A 23,301-nucleotide genomic window follows, 5' to 3' on the forward strand; every position below is an offset into this window, starting at 1 on the left:
CAGGCCACTCAAGGTGGCTGTTTTCTTGCTCTCTCTACATCCCTGCTGGACCAGTGCCTCCATCACCTACACTCACGCACATGACTGACCTTCCTACACTTGCCCCAAGCCCCAGCTGGTGATTGTTCTTATCAAAGGGGCCGTGAGGGGCATGCCCCCCTCTGCTGGTTTCCCTGGTAACCAATGAGCCCGCCTGATGTTAATTCCCCCATAGCTGGCAATCTCCCCTTCCTTGCCAGGGAGTGAAGACGCCATATCCTGCCCGCCGTCTGCCACACACGGTGCGGTGTTGCTTCAGACGTGTAAGCGGACCAACCCATTAAACCATTGACGTCTCTGTTGCTGACTCCGGGCTCTTTCTTCGGTCTTGAGGCCAGGCAAGAGGCCGGGCAAGTTCAGGCCTTGTAGGCCTGTGGGGTGCAGCCCAACAACTGGCAGGATATGGCGTTGTATGTAACAAAAAAGTAATCCAAATGTTTAAAGGATCATGTGATATAGAATTAACTCTTTAATAAATGAAAACAAGCCTAAGTTGTTGCTTTGATTAATACAGACATGTCTTTAGGGTCATCAGCATTAAGTAGTAATACTTTAATTGTTCCTAGGTTTACTAAAAGTCAGTAAGTTCATATTATCTTTGTTACAAAATTTGTCAGCAATTAACTTGGTATGATGATATTTTCATAGGTAATGAAATAGAGATCAATGGGATTAAAATTTTTACATGAATTCTTTAAAAATGATTGTTTTATGGTATGTCTACCAAAAATTAATTTCTCCAGATGTTTGATAACTTGAAACTTTAGAGTTTTCCTAAATTAAATTAAATGATGAGAATTCATTGAATATCCAGATCATTTCCAGTTAAGATAAAAATACTGAAACATTCATTGCTAAACATGTCTAAATTTACCTACTTTGTCGTCTTTAAAGAAACACTAAAGATTTTGGGTTTATTAAACACACATCTTATACCATATTAAAAAGAGAAATTATGGGGGGGTACTTCCCTGGCAGTCCAGTGGTTAGGACTCTGTGCTTCCACTTCAGGGGGAGTGGATTTGATCCCTAGTCGGGGAACTAAGATCCGGCAAGCTGCGTGGTACAGCCAAAAAACAAACAAACAACAACCAAAAAAACCTCACAAAAAAACAAAAAAAACACCCCAAACCAAAACAAAACACAAAAAACAAAACCCATACACCTATAGTCAATGAATCCAAATGGGTCTCTTCACCTGAAAGGCTGAAGTGGGTTGGGTATCATGGCAATGTACCTGTACTTCATCCCTCCTTCAGTGTCCCACCTGGAGGAGACCTGACTATTAGATGGTCTGGGCACCAGCCCTAGACCCAGAGTGGTAGAAGATTCAAAGCTGGGGCCCAGGTGGGCGTATGGCTGACCCTTCTGAGGCGGTGGTATTCATAAGTAAGTAAGAGAGTGTGTGTGTGTGTGTGTGTGTGAGTGTGTGTGTGCGCGCATGCATGCACATTCTTACTGCTATGCTTCTCTGCATTTTCCTTCAAGAGCATTTGCAGCCCACAACTGCTGAAAGTGTAGGGTTTGGCTAGCTTGAATGCATGTAGTGGGGCAACAGTGAAGTAACCTCATTTCTGGGATGCTGACTTTTTGAGAATTATAACAAAAAAGAAAAACACTACACAAAGAAACCTACAACTGCAACAGTATGTAGGAATAACTAAGGGGCACTTATTTTGCTGGCTGATAAAAACACTTGAGTACATAAAAGAACAATATCATATTCCCGGATGCTAAGTTTAAATGTAACAATGTTAATTCTTCCTAATTCATTTATAAATTCACTTCAATAATCAGCAAAAGGCTGTTTTTAATTGTTAAACAACTTTTCATCTGGAAGAGTAACAAAATTCATTTTTCTCATATAAATATAACACACATAAATAAACTTCTTAAAGGCACAGTGATAGAAAACTCATATGAGGCTATAAAAGTTAAAAAGAATACAGATCTATGATATAATAGGGTGACAAAACAATGAAACAAAGTGGATGATCCAGATACAGAACTGTATTATAAAATAAAATATTATGACTGTGTATCATTTACTAAAATTGATGTTGGGGCAATTAACAATGGGGGATAATTTTTATCTTCACATAATACATCAAAGTAAATTCAATAATAGTTAAAGTATATTTTACAAATAATAAAAACTGCAGAAAAAAATACTAATGTTTAGAGAAGGTTAGATTTTTTAGGTTTAAAAAAGATATCAGGGGCTTCCCTGGTGGCGCAGTGGTTGACAGTCCGCCTGCCGATGCAGGGGACACGGGTTCGTGCCCCGGTCTGGGAAGATCCCACATGCCGCGGAGCGGCTGGGCCCGTGAGCCATGGCCGCTGAGCCTGCGCATCCGGAGCCTGTGCTCCACAACAGGAGAGACCACAACAGTGAGAGGCCTGCGTACCGCAAAAAAAAAAAAAAAAAAAAAAGATATCAGAATTGAGCTATATAAAAATTGAAACCTTATCAAAAAAATAATTCAAAGAAAAGGCCAAACTAGGGAAAACATTTATGGCCAAAATGAAGACAAATAATATCTTTATTACATAAAGAGACTTCAAATTGATAGGAAGATATTAAAGCCACATAGACAATGCAAAGAGAAGAAATATAATTGCTTAACAAGCTTAGAGGAAAATGTTCAACATCCTTAAAAACTAAATAAATGCAATTAAAATTAGATGCCCTTTCCCTTATTAAATTAGCAAAGGTGAAAAGTGCTCTTAATACACAATGCTAGCGAGAATGTGTGGAACACACACCATCCATCATGTGTTAATTGCAGCAGTGCAAACTGGTGCTCTTTCAAAGGAAAACTTAGACGTGTGTATCAGGAACCTTAAAACAATTATTCCCCTTCTGACACAGTAATTCCCAATTGGCGAAATCTTAAAGAATCCTAAATTTAGAAAAATACTTTAAGTACCAAAATGTTCATTACAGTATCATTTACAATTATGAAATATCAGAACTAAATTAAACATTCAAACAACAGAGGGAGGGCCACACAGATAAAGCTCTGGGTATACTGTGCAGCTATTAACAAGGTGAAAACGATTGACAAGGGGGTGATAGAGCAGTCTGTAAGGTGTACAACAGGGTGGAAAAAATATGCTACTGCACACATGGAATGATCACAGCTATTTGAAAACTATGAACACCTTAAAGCCACATGCGTAAATAGGTGAAAAAGAACAGAGGTACAGTGAGAACTAGATCTCTTCCCCACTACTCCCTAGAGGCAAGCACTTTCATAAATCTGGCAATTATTTTTAAATTATAAGAAAACAAACCAAAACATTAATGGTGTTCATGGTGTATTGGGGGCACGAGTGGCAGCAAGGCAGAGGGAGTAGATCTACCTTTCTGTAAAATAGAAATTGTTTTTAATGAGCTAAGTATTTCTTTAAAATGAAAAACATGAATCTTTCAGAAATGCATACTTTAAGAAAAGGAAAGTGAGTTCAGGCAAATCAGAAAGAACAAGCACAAAGACACAATAGCTAAAATGGGCCAAAGGCCTAGATTATACACAAAGAACTTTAAAAGCATATGGCGGGGGGGCACTTCCCTGGTGGCACAGTGGTTAACAATTCGCCTGCCAAGGCAGGGGACATGGGTTCGGGCCCTGGTCCGGGAAGGTCCCACATGCTGCAGTGCAACTAAGCCTGTGTGCCACAACTACTGAGGCTGCGCTCTAGAGCCCGCAACCCACATCTACTGAGCCCATGTGCCACAACTGCTGAAGCCCACGTGCCTAGAGCCTGTGCTCTGCAACAAGAGAAGCCACTGCAATGAGAAGCCCATGCACCGCAATGAAGAGCAGCCCCTGCTCGCCGCAACTAGAGAAAACCCGTGTGCAGCAACGAAGACCCAACGCAGCCAAAAATAAAATATAAATAGATAAATAAATTTATATTTTAAAAAACATATGGGGGAAGAATTCATTAGTAAGCAAGAAGCACTTTTTTGGCTTATCAAATAGGCAAACTTTTTCGTTGGTTTGTTTTAAGTAATAAATATCCAATGCTGGTAAAATTGTTCAAATGCTTATTTATACCAGGCGTAGCAAAGACATTTCTTTGCATGTACAAACTGCTCAGTTTGTTTTACCTGGGTGGTATGCTGAGAACGATTACAAGCCTGTCTTCAGGTTCAGTGGACCCAGAGAGAGCGTGATTGATTAGCAACACCTGTCACTGACTTAGGAGGGAGCCCTTTGCCACACCCCTGGGCCCCCCTTAGCTGGGGGATGCGAATGCCCCTCCAGAAAAATTCAGCACCATGTTTCGAGAACCACAGAGATGTTTTTCACGTCTCATCTAGTGATATCACTTTTTAGAAATCTATCTTAAGAAAGCAACTATAAATACAATGCTTTATGCTCTGTTAATCAAACCTTTATATAATTGTCATTTTAAAATTGTCATTACAAAATAGGTGAGAAAAAAAGAACTTCAAATTTGCGATAATATGAAAAACATTACTCACAGAAAAGCTTATAAGTACAGAGACTACTGAAACATGATAAAATGTGGTTGTGTTTGATGTGCGGCTGTGGTTTACAATCCTGTAGTTTACTAATTGTCACTAAGAACTCTTAGAACAGCCACTGGTTGCTGAGTGCCTTCCTATGTACCAGGCAGTGTTAGGCTCTGTTACACAGGTGAGCTAAAGGCCTTTCAACAGTTCCAGGGGGAGGCACTGTTACCTCAGTTCCTAAGAAAATGAGGTTTAATCAGCTTCTAAGGAAGGGGCTGGATTTGGCTTCAGGTCAGCCTGGCTCCAAAGCCCACACTCTCCCTTCCCTGCCAAGGGGCTCTTCTAACCAGTGAACACAACTACAATCCTGGGCTTGTAGTGATTGAGAGCATCCTTGGGAAGTTTATTAGCCTTCTTTGCCTTCTGAAATTTTATTTAATATGCTTAATACTGCTTATTTAATGAGGAAAATAAACCTAACAGAACTGTTAAAATGAGGGTTTGAACAAACTATTTCATCTGTGGCTCTTTCCAGGCCTGATGTCAGTCCTGTTATTCCCTAAAATGGGTTCAGAGTGCAAATTCTTCACGGAGAAAGCGAGTGTAGGGGAGAGTTGAATAGTTTAGTTGTTCCCAAGAGAAAAAAATCAGCACAACTTTTAGACCTCGAGGGGAGGAGGCCAGGAGTGTTTCCAAAGCCTTCAAGATACACATACCTTTTGGCCCAGAAATTCTACTGCTGGGAATTTCCCCTTGGGAAACACAACCATATGCAAAGACATCAGAGCAAACTGCTAAGGGAAATTCCAAGACCCAAGAGATAAAGGGGAAGTGTAACTACAGCAGCAATGCACACATAAGAGATAAATTACAGGTGTACAACATAGTGATTCAATATTCTTATACATTATGAAGTGATCACAATACACCCCGTTACCATCTGCCACCATACAAAGTTGCAATATTACTGACTATATTCCCTATTTGTACATTACAACCCTCTGACTTATTTTATTTTTTTTTTGTTTTTTTAAAACATCTTTATTGGAGTATAATTGCTTTACAATGTTGTGTTAGTTTCTGCTGTATAACAAAGTGAATCAGGTATATGTATACATATATCCCCATATCTCCTCCCTCTTGCGTCTCTCTCTCACCCTCCCTATCCCACCCCTCTAGGTGGTCACAAAGCTGATCTCCCTGTGCTATGTGGCTGCTTCCCACTAGCTATCTGTTTTACATTTGGTAGTGTATATATGTCAATGCCACTGTCATTTCGTCCCAGCTTATCCTTCCCCCTCTCCGTGTCCTCAAATCCATTCTCTACGTCTGCGTCTTTATTATATGAGGCGATGGGGGCACAGACCAAATAGGTGAAAGAGATTAAGAGGTACAAACTTCCAGCTATAAAATAAGTAAGTCAGGACAGGAATAAAGATGCTGACTTACTTATTTTATAGCTGGAAGTTTTGTACCTCTTAATTCCCTTCACCTATTTGGTCTGTCCCCCCATCTCCTCATATAATATAGTATGTTAATTATAACTAAATAAAAATAAATAAATTTTAAAAGGTTTTCAATGGAATAAAAAAAGAGAGAAATTACCGTAACCCCAGTTTCCAACTCTAGAAGTCTAGTGAAATCAATTAGGCCACATCTATGCAACCAAGTACCAGGCAGTCCTAAAAGATGAAACTGAGAGATATATTTATGAATATGGGCAGATGTTCATGATATATTAGTATGAAAATTGCAGCCTTTAAAACAGTGTTAGGGAGGGAGACGCAAGAGGGAAGAGATATGGGGATATATGTATATATATAACTGATTCACTTTGTTATAAAGCAGAAACTAACACACCATTGTAAAGCAATTATACTCCAATAAAGATGTTAAAAATAAAATCATTTGAATAAAATTACTTAAGCAAGTGAAAAAAAACAATGTTAATGGTATGATTCTATTTCATAAAAATATATTTTATTTAAAAATCTATATAAACTTATACATAGAAAAAAATGTCTGGACAATGTCTACCCCTTTTAGCAGCAGGTCTATTTGAGTTGAGACACGGAAATACAAATATTCCAAAAAAACCCACAAAAACCCCAGAAATGTATTTTCTAAAATTTTCTTCAACAGATATGCACTACTTGCATAATCATCAAAGAAAGCTTAAAACATGAGTGTTTTCAATTTTAAAAAATTAACCTGAATATAAGAGCAGTGCCCAAATTGTCTGATATATTGCAAATTGGTTGGGAAAAGCAGGGAAGAAGAAAAGCATTATCATCCTTGGGGGCCCACTAGGACAGCAGCAAGAAAAGCAGCAAGGTGAAAGTCAAAGTAACAGGCTGAGACACCTGCCATTGCAGTCAGCTCAAGTTTAGCTTGTAAAATGTGGAGGCAGTGGCTTGTGCATATTCCATATGTTCCAAAGAGTCCAGGGGTGACAGGCAGAGTTAGCTCTCCATATTGTCACCGCTGCCCTTTGGGGCATGAAAGAAGCATTAGAACAAAGTCAAGTCTGATGTTCCCTTTCTAGAGAATCCCTGGCTCAGGGACTTCCCTGGTGGTCCAGTGGTTGACTCCTCGCTCCCAATGCAGGGGGCCCAGGTTCCACCCCTGGTTGAACTAGATCCCGCATGCCGCAACTAAGACCTGGTGCACCTAAATAAATGAATAAATGAATGAATGAATGAATAAATATTTAAAAAAAAAAGAATCCCTTGCCCAGGGTCCTCAACAAATGGCCCACACCAGACCCCTCAAGGAGTCTCCACCACCTCCTAAAGACTAGGGTGGAGTAATGGAGGGAGGCACATTGAGAAAAGTCTAGAAGAGGTAATGAAGAAGGAACTAAAGCAGCTGGACCATGAGTGATGGTGAAAACTTTGAAACCTCATTGCCTGTGAATGGTGCAGTGGCTTGGAGAACGACTTTAAAAGGCTGGACCTTTGGGAAGAGCCAAAAGCCTGATGGGATATGATATAAAGTACACAAAACCACCTATGAGGTGTTCTTGCCAAAGAAGTTGAAGATGAATCTAATTAAGTCTCCAGAGTTTACAGCTAACTTCCATTTACAGAAAATATAGAGACAGGAACAAGCTTAAGGATACCACAGGAAGCAAACAGACACATTTAGAAGGGGGGACATTCCACAGGACAACCGACCCAGTTTCTTCCAGTATTACTTGCATAATCACACAAAGCTTTAAAGAAAAAAAAACAAGAGTGTTAGAATGATGGTTGCCAGGGCTGTAAGGAGGGGGAAAAGGGGAGTTACTGTTTAATGGATACAGAGTTTGAGTTTTGCAAGATGAAAAAGTCCTGGGCATCTATTGCACAACAATGTGACTCTACTTAACAGTACTGAACTGGACACTTTAAAATGTCTGAGACGGTTAATTTTATGTTATGTGTTTCTTACCACAATTAAAAATTTAAGAATTTAAAAATGAGTGCTTCTAATTTAAAAAAAAATTAAACCTGAATATTAGGAGTACCAAGACTGTTAGATATATTAGGAATTGGGTGGAGAGAGGAGGGAAATACATTTCTACATTATTCTTGGGGTCACACAAGGCATTAAAAAACTGAGAGGAGATTGCTTTAGATTGAGAGAGAATCAAGAGGTCAGACAACCAAATGCATGTCTGGATCCAGATTCAAACAAGCCAACTGTTAAAGGACATCCTGAAAATGATTGGGAAAATCTGATTATGGTCTGGGTAAAATCCTTTGAGTTGATTTTAAATTTTCCTCTTTAGGTAGATGTACTGAAGTTTTTTTAAAAAATAGAGATGACACAATTGAAAGAAAGTGTTAAGCAAATAACAAACCAGGTAGAATATAGATTTAGCAAAAATGGTGAAGGAAGAAATGAAATGACAGATTGATAAGGGTGTGAGTAAACCTATGACCCTGGGGAAAGCAGCAGATTTCACAACACAGTGATGAGGTAGAAGCTATCATCAAGGCATGGGGTTTTCCTGGAGGTGAAGGGAGAGAAATTAAGCAGGGTGCAAAAGAAGTGTTCAGAAAAGGATGAGAGGAGCCAACCTGAAAGGACTCCCAGTGGCCAGAGCTGGAACAATCTGAACAAATAATGGTAGTGTTGAATTATAGTCCATAGAATAAAATAAACATCCATGAATCCATACTGATATAAATAAATTACTGAGTAAATAAATAGGGAGGACAATTCTTCCTCAAAGGAGAATTCTAATTACTAAATGTAGAAGGAATGAGGAAAATTAAAGATCACCATTACAATACTACATAGTAGAAATGGCTGTAGGTAACATCCACTTGCTAGATGCTAGAATTTAGTAGGTAAAAGTGTGAGGAGAAACTAGATACTTGCATGGTCTCAAAGTTTCTCCCGCAAGATATTTATTAATTACAAAGAGAAACAAATAAAGGTTAATTAACATCGTCAACAATAAGACATATTGACATTATGTCCCTTTGCAGTAGTGGTGGCAGAATCGGAAACCAATTTATAGCGGGTTGGAGGGTGGACTGTGGTGAGAAAATAGGACCAGCCAGTGAGGACTGTTTCATCAAGAACTTGGGAAATGAAGAAAAGGGGCTGTGTAGCTCGCACTCATTTGGCTGCTGTAGGTTCATGTTTGTTTTTACTTTCATGACTTTGGAGCCACACATCATAGATCAACCTCAAAAATGGCAGGATGAGAAAAAGCAGGGCAGTGAATAACAATAGCAGCAACCCACCCTTCCAGGCAAGGAGTCAAGTTCTGAGACACCGGGTCCAACCGGTTCTCACGTGTCTTTGTATCTGACCACCATCCAAGTCAGTGATGCAAAACTTTTACATTATAGCAATATGGTATAAAAGAAATCTTTAGTGCAATTCAGGGCTCATACTTTTAAAGAGTGAAGTACGCCCAGCAAAGAATTCGGATTTTAGGTGAAGCTGGTCGTGCTGATGATGCCAATGCCCAAGAAAAGCAGAAATACTGTTTTCAAACAGGATTTTTTAAAAGGAAGGAGAGGGGAAAAAAATAAAAATATGAAACCCCAAACCTTCAAACTACAGAAAACTGCAAAAATTCTACTTAATTAGCAGCAGATTTACGATCTCCAAGACCAATTATAAGAAAGTGGTTAGCAAAAATATCCTTCCTTGATCAGTGTCTCAAAAATTCATCTAACCCTAAATTTTAAGAGAAATGGCTATCAGAACTTCATCTTAAAAAAGCTTTCTGAACCCCTTATACTACAGGTGTCCCCATCTGATTTAATGTGAAATAATGTTGGATTACTAAAAAGGAAGACGGCTGCAGTCAGTATAGTACTGTACCTTTTCTTCAGAGCGGATATGGCAGGAATAAAACAAACCTGGGTTGAGCATCAAGATATAAAATAAATAGCTCATGGAATCTCAAAAGCCAAACCTAACCAAACCACACTGGGGTTCAGTTCTTGCCCCATCACTTAAAACCCAGGTCAAATCAAATGACAACTTGGAGTGTCAAGTTTGCTATACCTGTAAAAATGAAATAAATATCCTCATACTAGGTACAATGCAGCATTCCTTAAAAGATCAAATAACACATTTGGCAATGTTTTATAAATCAACAAGTACTGTGTAAAGATATTACCAGTTACTTCAGCTTTGTGGATGAATCAACATAGGTACACCTCAAAAATCTTTTTACCATGCCCTCTGCTGATACATCCCATGTGGTAAAGATACTGTATGTAAACACTTCTGTAGAAATTTAGGAACAGAGTTCCTGTCTGGAGCCCAACTGCCAGTCACAAGTTTTTTGTTAGGATGTCAAAATCAAGGTTCTCCATTCTATGGATAACACCAAAGAAGGGCAAAATCTATTAGCTTCTTTCCTATGCAACAAAAATATTCTTTGTAAGGTTTTTTGCCTGGGTGACTGACACCTGTGCTACTCTCCCTTTGCAAAAAGATTGTTCTAACCTCTTGCAACCATTCTCTGTTTTCTGACCACACCACGATGAATTTTCAAGTTGTTAACAAGGTGTGAGGGCTGGTTGAAGACCTTCTCATATTCAGAGCACTCAAAGGGTCTCTCTCCAGGGGAAAGTCAAAAGTGTTGAGAATATTCTGAGTCAAGGTTTTTCAACAGTAACTGCACTCAACCGGTTTCTCTTGAGAATGGAGTTGATAATGCTGAGTGAGGTAGGAGGGTAAGTTGAAACACTTCCCACGCAGCTGACACTGGTAAGGCCTCTCTTGAGCATGAATTCTGTAGTGCTGAATGAGATGTGAAGTCCGAATGAAGACTCTGCCACAGTGACAACACTGACAGGCTCTCTCTGACATAGTCATGTTTCTGCTAATATCGAATTAAATGTGTCTTGTTTCGGGGCAACGCGGGTGGAAGGGCTTTTGCTGCCTCACGGGCTTTGAGATGTTGAAAAAGATGCACATCCTGGATAAAAGCTTTGCCACACTGGAAACATTCATAGTAGTCCTCCTGACTATGAATTCTTATGCAGCTGTTGATATTTGCACACTGAGTGAAAGACTTTCCACCTTCATTGCATCCAGGGGACTTCTCACGTGAATGAGTCTTCTGATGTCTGGTGAGGTGTGGCATGAAGTAGAACGCTTCTCCACAGTGTTTACATTCAAAGGGTTTCTTCCCTGTATGGATCTGCTCGTGTCTCTCACAGGCCAACTGGGTACTAAAGCTTCTTCCACAAAATTCACATCTGTTGTGTTTGTTCTCTTGGACGAAAGGCCTGCTGTCCACCGGCTGGGGACTGGTGCAAATTCCAGGAGGAATGCGTTCCTGGGGATCCTTTCCTAGAAGACCCTCTGACTGTTTAGTAAGATCTGAGCGTCTCTCAAATTGATCACTGTCATGGCTTCTTTCCTGAGCAAGCGTCTTGGGGTCATTCATTTTTACCAGACTCAAAAGTTTCTTCTGGTTGACCTGGTGCAAACCCAATGGATCATCAGGAGAAGACTCTCCTACGTAGACACACCAGAAGTTACCTACCTCCAAATCCTGTCTTCCTGCCCGAGGATGATTTTTCTATAGGCAGGCTTTGCTCTGGAGTTAGATCTTTGGTTTCAGGTTTTTTCTCCCAATCTAAAAGCAATGTAAAAGTTCCTCTACTATTTTTACTCAGAGAGACACATCATTATAGTAGAAACAGAAGAAAGAGACCAAACATAGCAGAACAGTTCTTAAAGAGGTTTGAGAGTTTTCTGGGAACCTAAGGAGAGAATGGGAGGATGGAAAGAACAGTAATCAAGGAAGGGTGAGGATGAGGCAGAAAAGAGACCATCCAGGAGGACTGAACTTTGACAAAGATGCCAGAGACACAGACAGGAGAACAAGGAGGAAACCAGAGAAAGAGCTGGGATTGGGGTTTGCCTGCATCCAGACCATGCGTGGCAAATTACTACTATTCCGAGCGACTAATAGCTGTGGCAATAAAGGGATTCCACTGTCAAGTCAATTTGGGAGATACCATAGGATTTCCCCAAAGAGGGGAAATATAGTATGCAGCATTTCTCTAACTGATCTCGTCATGGAACACCCTTTTTTTTTAAAAAAAAAAAAAGAACACCTATTACCATAGTTCTACAGGACCATTAGGGAAACGCTGGAGTAAACAGGTCAACAACCTCTTGCTCAGAATAAAGCAAAAGGATTCTAACTCTTTTCTTGGCTCCCAATCTCTAATCTTACCTCATTCCCTTCAATTCACCATTTATTAAATGCCTATTTTGAGCAAAGCATTATCCAACCAGATGGTCATAATAAGTCTGTAAAAAGGACCCCAATCAGGCTATAAATGACAACAGGAGAAGAGATGGGGGTGGGGGTTGATTCCATTTAGGAACAGGAAAAACTCAACGGACGGGATGGCATTAGGGCTCAGTAAGCAGTGAAGGGGGTGGCAAGCTTATAAAACATACTGAGCAAAGACACTGAACTGTGAAAGTACACAGTCCTGGGGAGCCAGCAACACAGGTTTCTACTTGGAATATCTATGAGACATGAGGCTGGGATGTGAATTTTAGGCCAGACTGGGACACATTTAAATGTTTTGCTAAAAGTTTCGATTTTCTTTTGAGGGTGGTAAGAAGCTGGTCAAAAGTTTGTGCTTTATAAAGCCAACCCCCTGAGTGGGGCTGGAAAGAGGAGTGGTATCACGCCAAGGTTCTTTGCTTGTCTCAGTTAAAGAGGAACGACCTCTGATTTCTAGCTGCTGGGGAAAGGCATGAATGAATGCAGGAGTTGGAACACTAGAGAAAAGGGAAACTGGCCTCCCTGGAGCTGCGCAGGAGAGGAACTCATGCCGCAGGAAGAGATGAGCTTCAGAGAGGAGATGAAAGAAGTACTGAGTGCACGTGATGTGGGGAAGCGGCATGAACCCCTGAGGTGAGAGCACTTACCAACCTTCTCCCTGAGCTGAGAGGTCTTTGGGGAACAGCTCCCAGGCCCCTCCTGGATGACTGCGGTTGTCTTCCCACGATTCCTGTCTCACTACTCACCGTGACATATCATTTTACTGCTGTCTTCCTCCACTGCACGTGACTCCTTCACTTTCAGCCCTGAGATAATGTCAGGTTTAGGGAACTGGTACCCTGTTGAAGAAGGAGACTCATAGCTTGGGGTTTCTGTCCTGTACCCACAGGAACTCCCAGCCTGGGTTATAAAGACGGTGAGATAATAAGGCAAATGCAAATTTAAACAGAAGAAAAATAAAGCCTGTTTCCAATGAGTTTGCCACCAGGGACATATGGCAATGTCTGGAGACAGTTTTGGTCATCACAGCTTACCTAGGGAGACCAGGTTCATATAATTTTCCAGCATCACTTCCCAGTAGAGTTTCCTCTGAGCAGCACTAAGGTAGGTTAATTCCTCTGGACTGAAGTCCACAGCCACATCCTTGAAAGTCACCAGCTCCTAAAATACCATACACACTCCTAAATGATCGAAATCCAGGAATTATCCCAAGGAGGGGAAAAGGTGCCTGATGAGAGGGGACTGACCATGAAGCAGATGTTCAGACCAGCAGAAAGCTTCTAATCCAAGTGTTCTAATCCACTTAGATTATTTCTAGAGACTTAGAAAGATACCTTTGTCTTATAGTCTGAGAGAAGTGAGAACATTTCTGAGATAGTTCCTGCTGCTAATTTTGACAGATTTGGGTTGCAGGAGAAAAATCCTTTTAAGTCACTTTATAAAGAAAGAAAAAATGCAAATAACTAAAAGCTGAGCAGTATACCTCAACCTCAGGAATCAGAGACAGTTGGGTTTAGGTTCTGGGTCTGGTTCTTTCTAACAAGCTTTATGAGAATGGTATAGGTTAAGCCTCAGTGACTCATCCATAAAACACAAAGAGCTCATAAATATGAAGAGATATTCGATCTTATTAATAAATAAGAAAATAACATTTCAAAATGACAAAGTATGATTTTATACCCATTCAACTGACAAAAATTAAGAAGTCTGACAATACGAAATATTGTCTAAAATGTGGACCCTTGGGGCCTCTTATAAGATGCTAAGGGAAATGTAAATTAGTAAACCACTTTGGACTCAGAAATTCTGTTCCTAGGTATATTTGCTCATGTGTACTTGGAGATAGGTATGTTCATAACATCTGCCTTATAACATCCAAAATATGGAAAAGACCCAAACATTCATTTATAGTAGAAGAAATAAATATATTATGGTATAGTCATACCATGGAATAGTATTCCAGCAATACAAACTAATTAACTACAGTTACATGCAACAATTTTGGTAACCGAAGGGCGAATTTAAAAAGCAGATTTTAGAAGACTACATAAGACTATGATACCCATTTTACTAATATACATCTTTTGTGTTTTTATGGAAACATTATGCAGATCAATGAACATATGACTTAAACTAGAGGGCACGTACTGGCTGCCCAGCTCCTATAGAGGGATTTATTTGGCTCACATGTGTTTTTTTAAATTCTTTCTTCAAAATTCATATTAGCTGCCAACACCAAAAAATTTGTATATTTCAAATTATTAACTGGATTTTTGGCTTCTCTTTAAAAAAAATCAGAAGATCTGGGGATCTGGACCCACATTCTCACACGGTGCAATCAGCTGAAGCCGAGTCATAGCTGCCCCTTAGATGGGGCAGGTGCCCCCCAGTTTGTCATAATCCACCCACTTACATATGGTATTCGTTTATATTACCTCAGTAGTCCCTGTGGGCATCTTCACTTGGGATCCTTGACATGGACACCGTAAGGACAGAGGGTTACTCTCAGGAACAGATCATCTAGGACAGTGTTTCTCAACTTTTTTTCCCCCATCTCTCCCTCCAGGAGCATTTTTAGACAATTTTTTCCTAATTGTCATGCCCCTCCCATGAATTTTTTTCTGGTTCTAAAGGAAGTGCAGCATATTAATTTCTCCTAGGTTTCAAAAAGTGATTTAACAAGAACATTAAGGAGCAAATTAAAAAAAAAAACTTCACAACAGTATCATGTCCCTGTAATAGCTGCCATTTATTTCATATATAAAAAGGAGCATAATAATAGTATAAACCACATGAGGATGGTTTTGACTAAGCCAAAAGTGGAGATAAAATGGAATACTAAACAATGAAAAATTAATTCAAAAGACAGGAAAAGAGGGACAACGTTAAAGATATAGTATGTGGGGTGGTGATAAGTGTGACAGAGAAAAATAAAGCAGGGAAGGGGAATACGAAGAGTCAGAAGAACATTTTTTATACAAAAGCCAGGAAAAGGCTCAGTTAGGTAATGTTTATATAAAGACTTTGAGGAAATGAGGATGTGGTTTAATTAGACGGGGAATGTCTGGAAATCAAGAAGGTGAGGTTCCCATATTGGAGAACTAAATCAGAAGAAAGCCTGACTCACCTGAGATCTAGCAGATGGCATACTGTCAAACATCGTTGTGCCCTTCTTTTGTTGTTCTTCGGTGTTTCTCTTTTCTGTAAGGACAGAGTCCTGAGCAGGGAAACCTAGAAGGGAGCAGAAATGACCATGGAATTGAGTCCAGTCTGGCAGCACCCACAGGCACAGAGAGTAGCCTGCCACCCCCATGCCACCCTGTCCTGCCACGGGAGGGAGCAGCAGTCCTGGACTTCCTATGACAAGAGAAAGACCACAGAAATCATTTCTCAGCTCAATATGGCAAGTTCCAGAAAAGAGTTCTGGTTATCTCCCACCTCTAAACCCTTCCATTGCTTCTCAGTGCCTTCCAAATAAAGCAGAAGTTCCTCTTTATTTACATCAGTGGTCCTAGCCTCACCGTCCATTCAGTCACCAGGGAACCTCAGTTTCCCAGTTGTAACATGAAAATGATAAGACTTCTACTTCTAAGGGCTCCTGTAAGGATTAAACATTACATATGTAAAGCACACAGCATGCATTTTTTAAAACTGGCAACTCTTATTACTAAGCTTTCCCTACATCTTTTTCACTCACTGATCTAGAATACAACCACCACCTTCCCTACAGAAACTTGAACCTTGAAGGCCTTCCTTGCCTGCAGTCTCTTTCTAAGTGTACCTTTCATTAATCTGTAATTTCTTTCTCATATCCTAGAGAGCTCTTTCCTTTCCCCTGAGTTCCAGCTCCATCAAAGGCTGTGCCTTTGGCCAAGTTTAAGACCAACGTGGGACAATATCCCCCAAGTCCACTGGAGGCAGTGTAACACCATGATTAAGAGCACAGATGCTGGTGCCAGCCTCCCAGCTGAATCCTGACTGCTAATTACTAACCGTGGGACGGGGGCCAGTCATTCAACGTTTTTGTGCCTCTGTCTCCTCATTTATGGAAGGAGGGTAATACCTATTGCAAGGGCTATTAAGAGAAGTAAATGAATATTATAAAATACCTAGAATGTAGTACATTTTAAGTGTCCAACATGTTCACTATTAACATCTTCAAAATTCTTTTAAGGAATGCAGGTGCACAGGACTGATCAGAATCCTTAATTCATGATACATCAGTATTCAGCCATGCATGACCCTCATGTTTATTTCAAATTTATTTTTTTATACTTTTACATGTAATTAACCCATCCCACTGGTCCACACCCAAGTCTTGTTCCCTTGCCTTTCTCTCCTTGTCTCTCTCTATATACACCCAAATAATACTTTGTTTTTAGTATCAATTTTATTCAAAGCACTATTAGGAGTGAACAGCTTTCTTCTCTCATTACTGAAATGCCCTTACTTCCAATCTAGTAACTGGAATTTCTTTTTTTTTTTTTTTTTTTTTTTTTTGGTACCCGGGCCTCTCACTGTTGTGGCCTCTCCCATTGCAGAGCACCGCCTCCAGACGCACAGGCTCAGCGGCCATGGCTCACGGGCCCAGCCGCTCCACGGCATGTGGGATCCTCCCGGACCGGGGCACGAACCCGTGTCCCCTGCATCGGCAGGCGGACTCTCAACCACTGTGCCACCAGGGAAGCCCCGTAACTTGAGTTTCCAAGAGACAAGTCAAATTTTAACAGAAGTTAAATTTCCAGGCCTCATATCTCCCACATTCTTTTTTTTGTGTGTGGCTGTGTGGTCTTTTGTGTTGATACTAAAGTTCAGGCTTAATAAGAAATGTGGAGGGGAGGGGGAACAAAGCTGGAGGGAAGGGGTACTCCTAGAGAAATAATAAATAAGCAAAAGCCAAACCCCTAATTTCTTCCATTTCACACAAGATTAGGCAGATTAGACTGGATTATAAAATTCATTTGTCCAGTCATTCAACAAATCTTTATTAAGCTCCCTATTACATGCCAGGCATACAGCAAATGTTCAATAAATGCAAACAGCCAGTTGCTTCTTCCCTCTCTCACCTCTCTCTGCACATGCTTGGATCAAGTCTGCCACCAGGTTTCCTGCTTCCTTGCTGCTCTTGGGCTGTTTCGACATCACCCATGCCTGAACCTCCTCTGGCAGAGTATTCAGAAACTGCTCCAGCACCAGTTGCTCCATCATCTGCTCCTTGGTGTGGGTCTCTGGCTGCAGCCATTGCCAGCAGAGCTCCTGGATTTGGCTCACAGCTTGGTGAGGCCCAGTCACTGACAGGTATTGAAAATGCCTAAACTTTTGGTGGGAAACTTTCAGAGCCCCTGGGTTTCTTATGCAGATGGTTTCTGGATTTTTTTCTTGATCATGTAGATGAATGAGCTGGGGATTCCTCAAGATATCCAAAACCTCTGTCATGTGCAGCATCTCTACAGCTTGGCCCTTCAAAGGATGGAAATACTCTAAAAGGCAGGCTGCTTCAGAACACACTGCTGTGGAAGATGGTGTGCAGAGTTGTACCAGATGAAGAAAGGATTCAGAAACCTCAGGACCTGCAGAAATTACACAGAGAGACTCACAAATGGCTTCCACAGTTAGGACTAGACAGTAGAGGTTATTTGAAGCAAAGGAAATTAGCTCTTTTCACACAAATGTCTAAATGAACAGTCACATAGATTTGCACATCTACAGACAGGATGCTGCCTCAGTCACAGTACCAGGTCTAGAAGATCCACAGGCACAGGCTAGAAAAATTTCAGAAATGGCAGTGAAGGGAAAGGAGGCTTGAACCCCAAACCACAATGAACTGAACTAACTGATGAATCACAGAAGAATGTCACTTTAAAAAGTGAATTAAAATGAGTTAATACAGAATGAGGAAAGATCCTTACAAAACATATGTCCTACAAAGAACTGGATTCATATGCAAAATATATAAAGAAATCATACAAATCAGTAAGAAAAAGGCAAACAAAACAAGAGCAAAAAAGTTAAAAGATCTGAGCAGGTACTGCACAAAAGAAGACAGCTAAATGGCCGTAAATATATGAAACAGGGCTCAACTTCATTAGTTATCAGAGAAATCTGAATTAAAACCACAATGAGATATCACTACACACCCTCCAGAGTATTCAAAATGAAAAAATCAGATGATAGTTAAGTGTCTGAGAGGAGACAGAGCCACAGTAGAATGGTATATTCATAACAGTGGAATTCTAAACAGAATTGAGGATATGGATGCATCTTGCTCTTGAGTAAAAGAAATCAGGCTCAAAAAAAGGTCCAGGGCTTCCCCGGTGGCACAGTGGTTGACAGTCCGCCTGCCGATGCAGGGGATACGGGTTCGTGACCCGGTCCGGGAAGATCCCAGGTGTCGCGGAGCGGCTGGGCCCGTGAGCCATGGCCGCTGAGCCTGCGCGTCCGGAGCCTGTGCTCCGCAACGGGAGAGGCCACAACAGTGAGAGGCCCGCGTACCGCAAAAAAAAAAAAAAAAAAAAAAAAAAGGTCCACATTATATGAGTCCATTTGTACACAGGTCAAGAACAAGCAAAACAAGGCTAAGGTGTTAGAAGTCAGAATGGTGGTAACAGTTGGGACTGACATTCGGGGGGCAGTGGTAATGACTGGGAGGGGACAACATAAGAGGTTTCCGGAAAGCTGGTAATGGTCTATTTTCTTAATCCAGTAGCTCATGATATGGACACAGTGTGTTCGTTTTGTGAAAACTGAGCTATATACTAATGGTTTGTGCCTTTTTCTGTATATTTGACTAAAAAATTTTTAGCTTTGTTATAGTCATGGGTAAATATCTAGGTTGTAATATTAAGTGAAAAAGCAGGAAAGAAACTTGAACATAGAATGTATACTCAACCATATAAAGCACAGGAAAAAAAATGGAAAGTAAACCAAAATACCACACCATGAGCAGTGAGACTACAAATTATTTTTACTGGTAATTTTATACTTTCTCCCTCAAAACTACTTCCTAATTTCAAATGTCCTACAATGAACCTTCTATCATCTATGATCAGGAAAATAAAAAATACTTTTCTTCTATAAAATTTGCACTCTATGAAATCACGAACAAAATTGCCACTTGGGGGAAACATTTCCTTTTTTCTTTTCTCCTCTCCACTAAAAAACATGCACCTGTGATTTATATGACAAGCAGTTTTTCTGTTTGAAGGCATTTTTGTTTTTCATTATTATAAATCATAATGCGTGAACACCACTGAAACTAAGTATTTGTCCACATCTCTGATATTTCCCTTCTAGGACAGATTCCTAAAAGCGAAATTACCTGGACAAAGGGTATGAACTTTAAAAAAAGTTCTTAACACAATCTGCCAAATTTTCCTCCCAAAGGCTTCCACCAATTTCTTCTTCCAATCTCAATATATAAGATTACATACCCACCTTGCAAGTCAATAGGCCAGCTTCATGGGCATGTAACCAGTACAGTCACAGAGCCTCAGAAGGGCTCAAGCTTAATTTAATGTTCTCTTGTTGCTGAGTTGAGACTTTCCATATTTTAAACAAGGGGCCCCACTTTTTTACTTTGCACTCCACCCTGCAAATTATGTAACTAGTTCTGCCAGCCAAGAACATTATTATTTCTCAAAATCTGTTGCCAATAAGACAAATGAAAGATATATTTTATTCTTTAATTTTGCATTTCCTTTGATTAATAATAGAGCTTACTACTTTTTTCAGATTTATTGGCCAATTATACATTGCTCCTATCCTTTGCCCTTTTTCTACCAGGGTGTTCCTATTGCTGATTGGTAAAGCCTCCATATAAATACAGGATATTCACTCTTTGACATATTTGCTTAAAAAAATTCCAACCATGCCACACTTTCTCTTTAGTCTTCACAGAATTTTAATATTTCAAAGTCCAATTTATCACTACCCATTCAGAGATCAGTTAAATATTTAAATATATTTTCTTATTTCTTTATTTAAACATTTCATTTTAATTCTTTAGCTGGAATTTAGTCTGGGATAAGGTATGAGCAGAGTATAATTTTTTCTAAAAATTTTCCCACCTACCACCAATTATTAAATTTGCTATCGCCTCCTTCTTGGAATGTATGAGGCCCCCCTGCATTGAATTTCTAAGTCTGCAGCCTCCAGGAAAGGATCCTAAGAAAGGAGTAGTGGAAATGACTGTAAAATCCTGCCAGCCTGCCTCCCAAGACTAGCCAGGTCCAAAGCTAGAGCAGAGAGTCAAATCCTTTCTCCTGGCCCAAAGAAGGAAAGCAAGACCTTGAACAGTCAAGGCCCTCCAGGCCATAGGTACTGAAAAGAAGCTCATGGCTCTGTCTCCTCAGAGGGCACCCTCAGCATCCCTCCTTTTCTCTCTTTTACATAAATTCTTGATTCTGCTTCCCTTAAATATTTATCATTTGGAGCTCAGTCTTATCCTAATCCTACATCCCTTATCATCCAACTTTTAACCACATACCTCAGTAGTTCTTGGCACATTTTTTTTCTTCCTAACATTTTTTTACTCAAACTTTATTTTTTAACTCTTGATACCACTAAAACCATCTGGGCAAAAGGCTCTCTGATGTCAACCAATTAATGACTTTGTTCGGTGCTTTGTAATGCTCATTGGTCTGCTCAGGTTTTCTATTTCTTGAATCCAATTTTTAAAAAATACTTTTCCAGCAAAATTATCCATTTGCTTGAAGTTGAAATATATTAACACATGATTGAGAATTTGAAATCTCCTAAGTACACAACTTTATCCTGTCTCTAGTCAATGTTGCTTTATTCCTAGTTTGTCTTTTTTGTTAATTACTGCTATTGTTTTTTTCATTATTGCCACTCATCCCAAGTACCAGCTGCTAGTTCCAATGCCATTATTTTTGTTTTCTCATGTATTAGTTTCACTTATCTTTATTATTTTCTTACTCCTGGTTCCTTTAGAGTTTTATCAGTTTCTTTGTGGGACTTTGGGAATCTCCTGAAACAAATGCCTAATTTATTTCATTCTTTCTTGACTATTGAAAGCTGTTAATTTTGGTTATGTATCAAAATTTAGGGGATGTCACCACTCCTATTTCAATTATTTTTTAAATAATTCATAATTGCACTTCTGATTTCTCCATTCACCAAAAAGTTCCTTAGAAGAATATAACTTCATTTCCACTTTAAACATTCATTATTAACTATTTACTTGACATACGGGAAGTAAATGGTTTCTTTATTTTGGAACATTAGCCATCTACACAAAATGATGTGGAAACGTGGGTAATTAGTAGCACCTTTCGAAATTTAGCTTTTCTTGGGACTTCCCTGGTGGTGCAGTGGTTAAGAATCCACCTGACAATGCAAGAGACATGGATTCCAGCCCTGGTCTGGGAAGATCCCACATGCTGCGGAGCAACTAAGCCTGTGCGCCACAACTACTGAGGCTGTGCTCTAGAGCCAACGAACCACAGCTGCTGGGCCTGTGCGCCACAACTACTGAGCCTGCACTCTAGAGCCCACGAGCCACAACTACTGAAGCCCGCTCACCTAGAGCCCATGCTCCGCAACAAGAGAAGCCACCGCAATGAGAAGCCCGCACACCGCAACCAAGAGTAGCCCCTGCTCGCCACAACTAGAGAAAGCCCACGTGCAGCAACAAAGACCCAAAGCAGTCAAAAATTAATTAATTAATTAATTAAAAATAAATAAATTTAGCTTCTCTCATCTGTGAAAATAAGGAAAAAGAAGAAAGACCTTTTTTCTCATGTTGCTGTAAGGTTTAAATAAGGTGGGAGCTGAAAATCACGAGGCATACCATCCTGAAGAATCAATTTTTAAGTCTACTATTAAGAAACATGTTTTATAGTAAGACGAAAATAGATTATGTAATTTAATGCAAAAATATTATGAATTTTGAAACGAAACAGGGCAGCAAGTAAATTTCCTGAAAGGAGAAAGGTAGTATTTATACTTTCTATCCTTTCTACCCAAATAGCCCCTTCTATCTCACCGCCGCGCCCACGCCCCGCCCCCTCGGTTCTCCAGGGAAGCATGTTAGAAAGTAGTGACAAAAGCAGCTAATACGTTAAACACTAAAAAAAAAAGCTCAAGAGTTCCTAAAAAAAAATGTATGAGTGATGGTAGGTTGCTTGATTTCTGAGTAGGGAAGAACTTCCGGAGAAATGGGGATGAGAGTGTGGGGAGAAGGGGGCGGAGACCAAGAGATCCCAGGTGGGCAGAGGCTGTGGTGGGAGGAGGAAGCAGGGACTGAAGGGAGCAAACAGAAGAGAGGTGCTGAGGCAAGAGAAGGGAGCAAAGCAAGGCAAGGCAGAGTGCAGGGGCAGAGCAGAGGAGGAGTGGGGCAAGTTAAAGAGGAAGCGCAGAAAAGAGCTGCCAGTCTGGGAAAGAAGGGGTGTGCCGGGGCAGGGGCTAGGCACACAGAAAGAAGGCGCAGGACTCAGGTAAAGGAGCAGCAGAAAAGAGAGGCAGGATTGAGGAGAGGGAGGGGTCCAGAGCCAGGACAGAGGGGAAGGATACGGAGAGGAGGGTTGGGACAGAAGTGGAGGAGAAGGTGCAACAGGGCTGAGGGAGAAGGAGACATGGGGCAAGGGGAAGGAACACAGAGAGGAGGGGTGGGACTGAGATGGGCGGGAGGAGCAGGAAGGAGGGGCAGGGGCCAAGGCAGAGGGGACAGACTGCAGAGTGGGACTGAGGTAGAGCAGCAGAAGTGGGGACAGTGCTGAGGTAGAGGGAAGGTAAGGGACTGGGAGAGGAGAGGTGGAACCAGAGCAAGGGGGAAAGACACAGAGAGGAACGGTGGGACAGAGGTAGGGGGGAGCAGAATGAAGGAGGTGAGCTGAGGTACATAAAAGGGGTGGAGCTGGGAGAAAGTTAGGGACAGGGCAGAGGGGCGGGACAAAGGCAGGGTCAAGTATGAGAGCTGGGCCTTGAGGGGAGAGGTGGGGGCTTAAGGGGACGTGGGGTCTGGATGCGGAGTAGAGGGGGCCTA

The 23,301-nt window shown here is 40.7% G+C and overlaps 1 protein-coding gene across 1 annotated transcript in view; it reads right to left on the bottom strand.

The window, feature by feature from the left end:
- Positions 1-10,416: 10,416 nt before the first annotated feature.
- LOC102993303 (zinc finger imprinted 2) overlaps positions 10,417-23,301 on the bottom strand; it is a 141,093-nt gene continuing 128,208 nt past the window's right edge. The window contains 5 exon segments of the mRNA XM_055078875.1: positions 10,417-10,847; positions 10,849-11,506; positions 13,043-13,135; positions 13,331-13,501; positions 15,426-15,527. Of these exon segments, the coding sequence (XP_054934850.1) occupies positions 10,649-10,847; positions 10,849-11,506; positions 13,043-13,135; positions 13,331-13,501; positions 15,426-15,527 (1,223 nt within the window). The 3' untranslated portion in view covers positions 10,417-10,648.

This window comes from Physeter macrocephalus, chromosome 17, assembly GCF_002837175.3.
Source record: "Physeter macrocephalus isolate SW-GA chromosome 17, ASM283717v5, whole genome shotgun sequence".
In the NCBI taxonomy this organism is placed as follows: Eukaryota; Metazoa; Chordata; class Mammalia; order Artiodactyla; family Physeteridae; genus Physeter; species Physeter macrocephalus.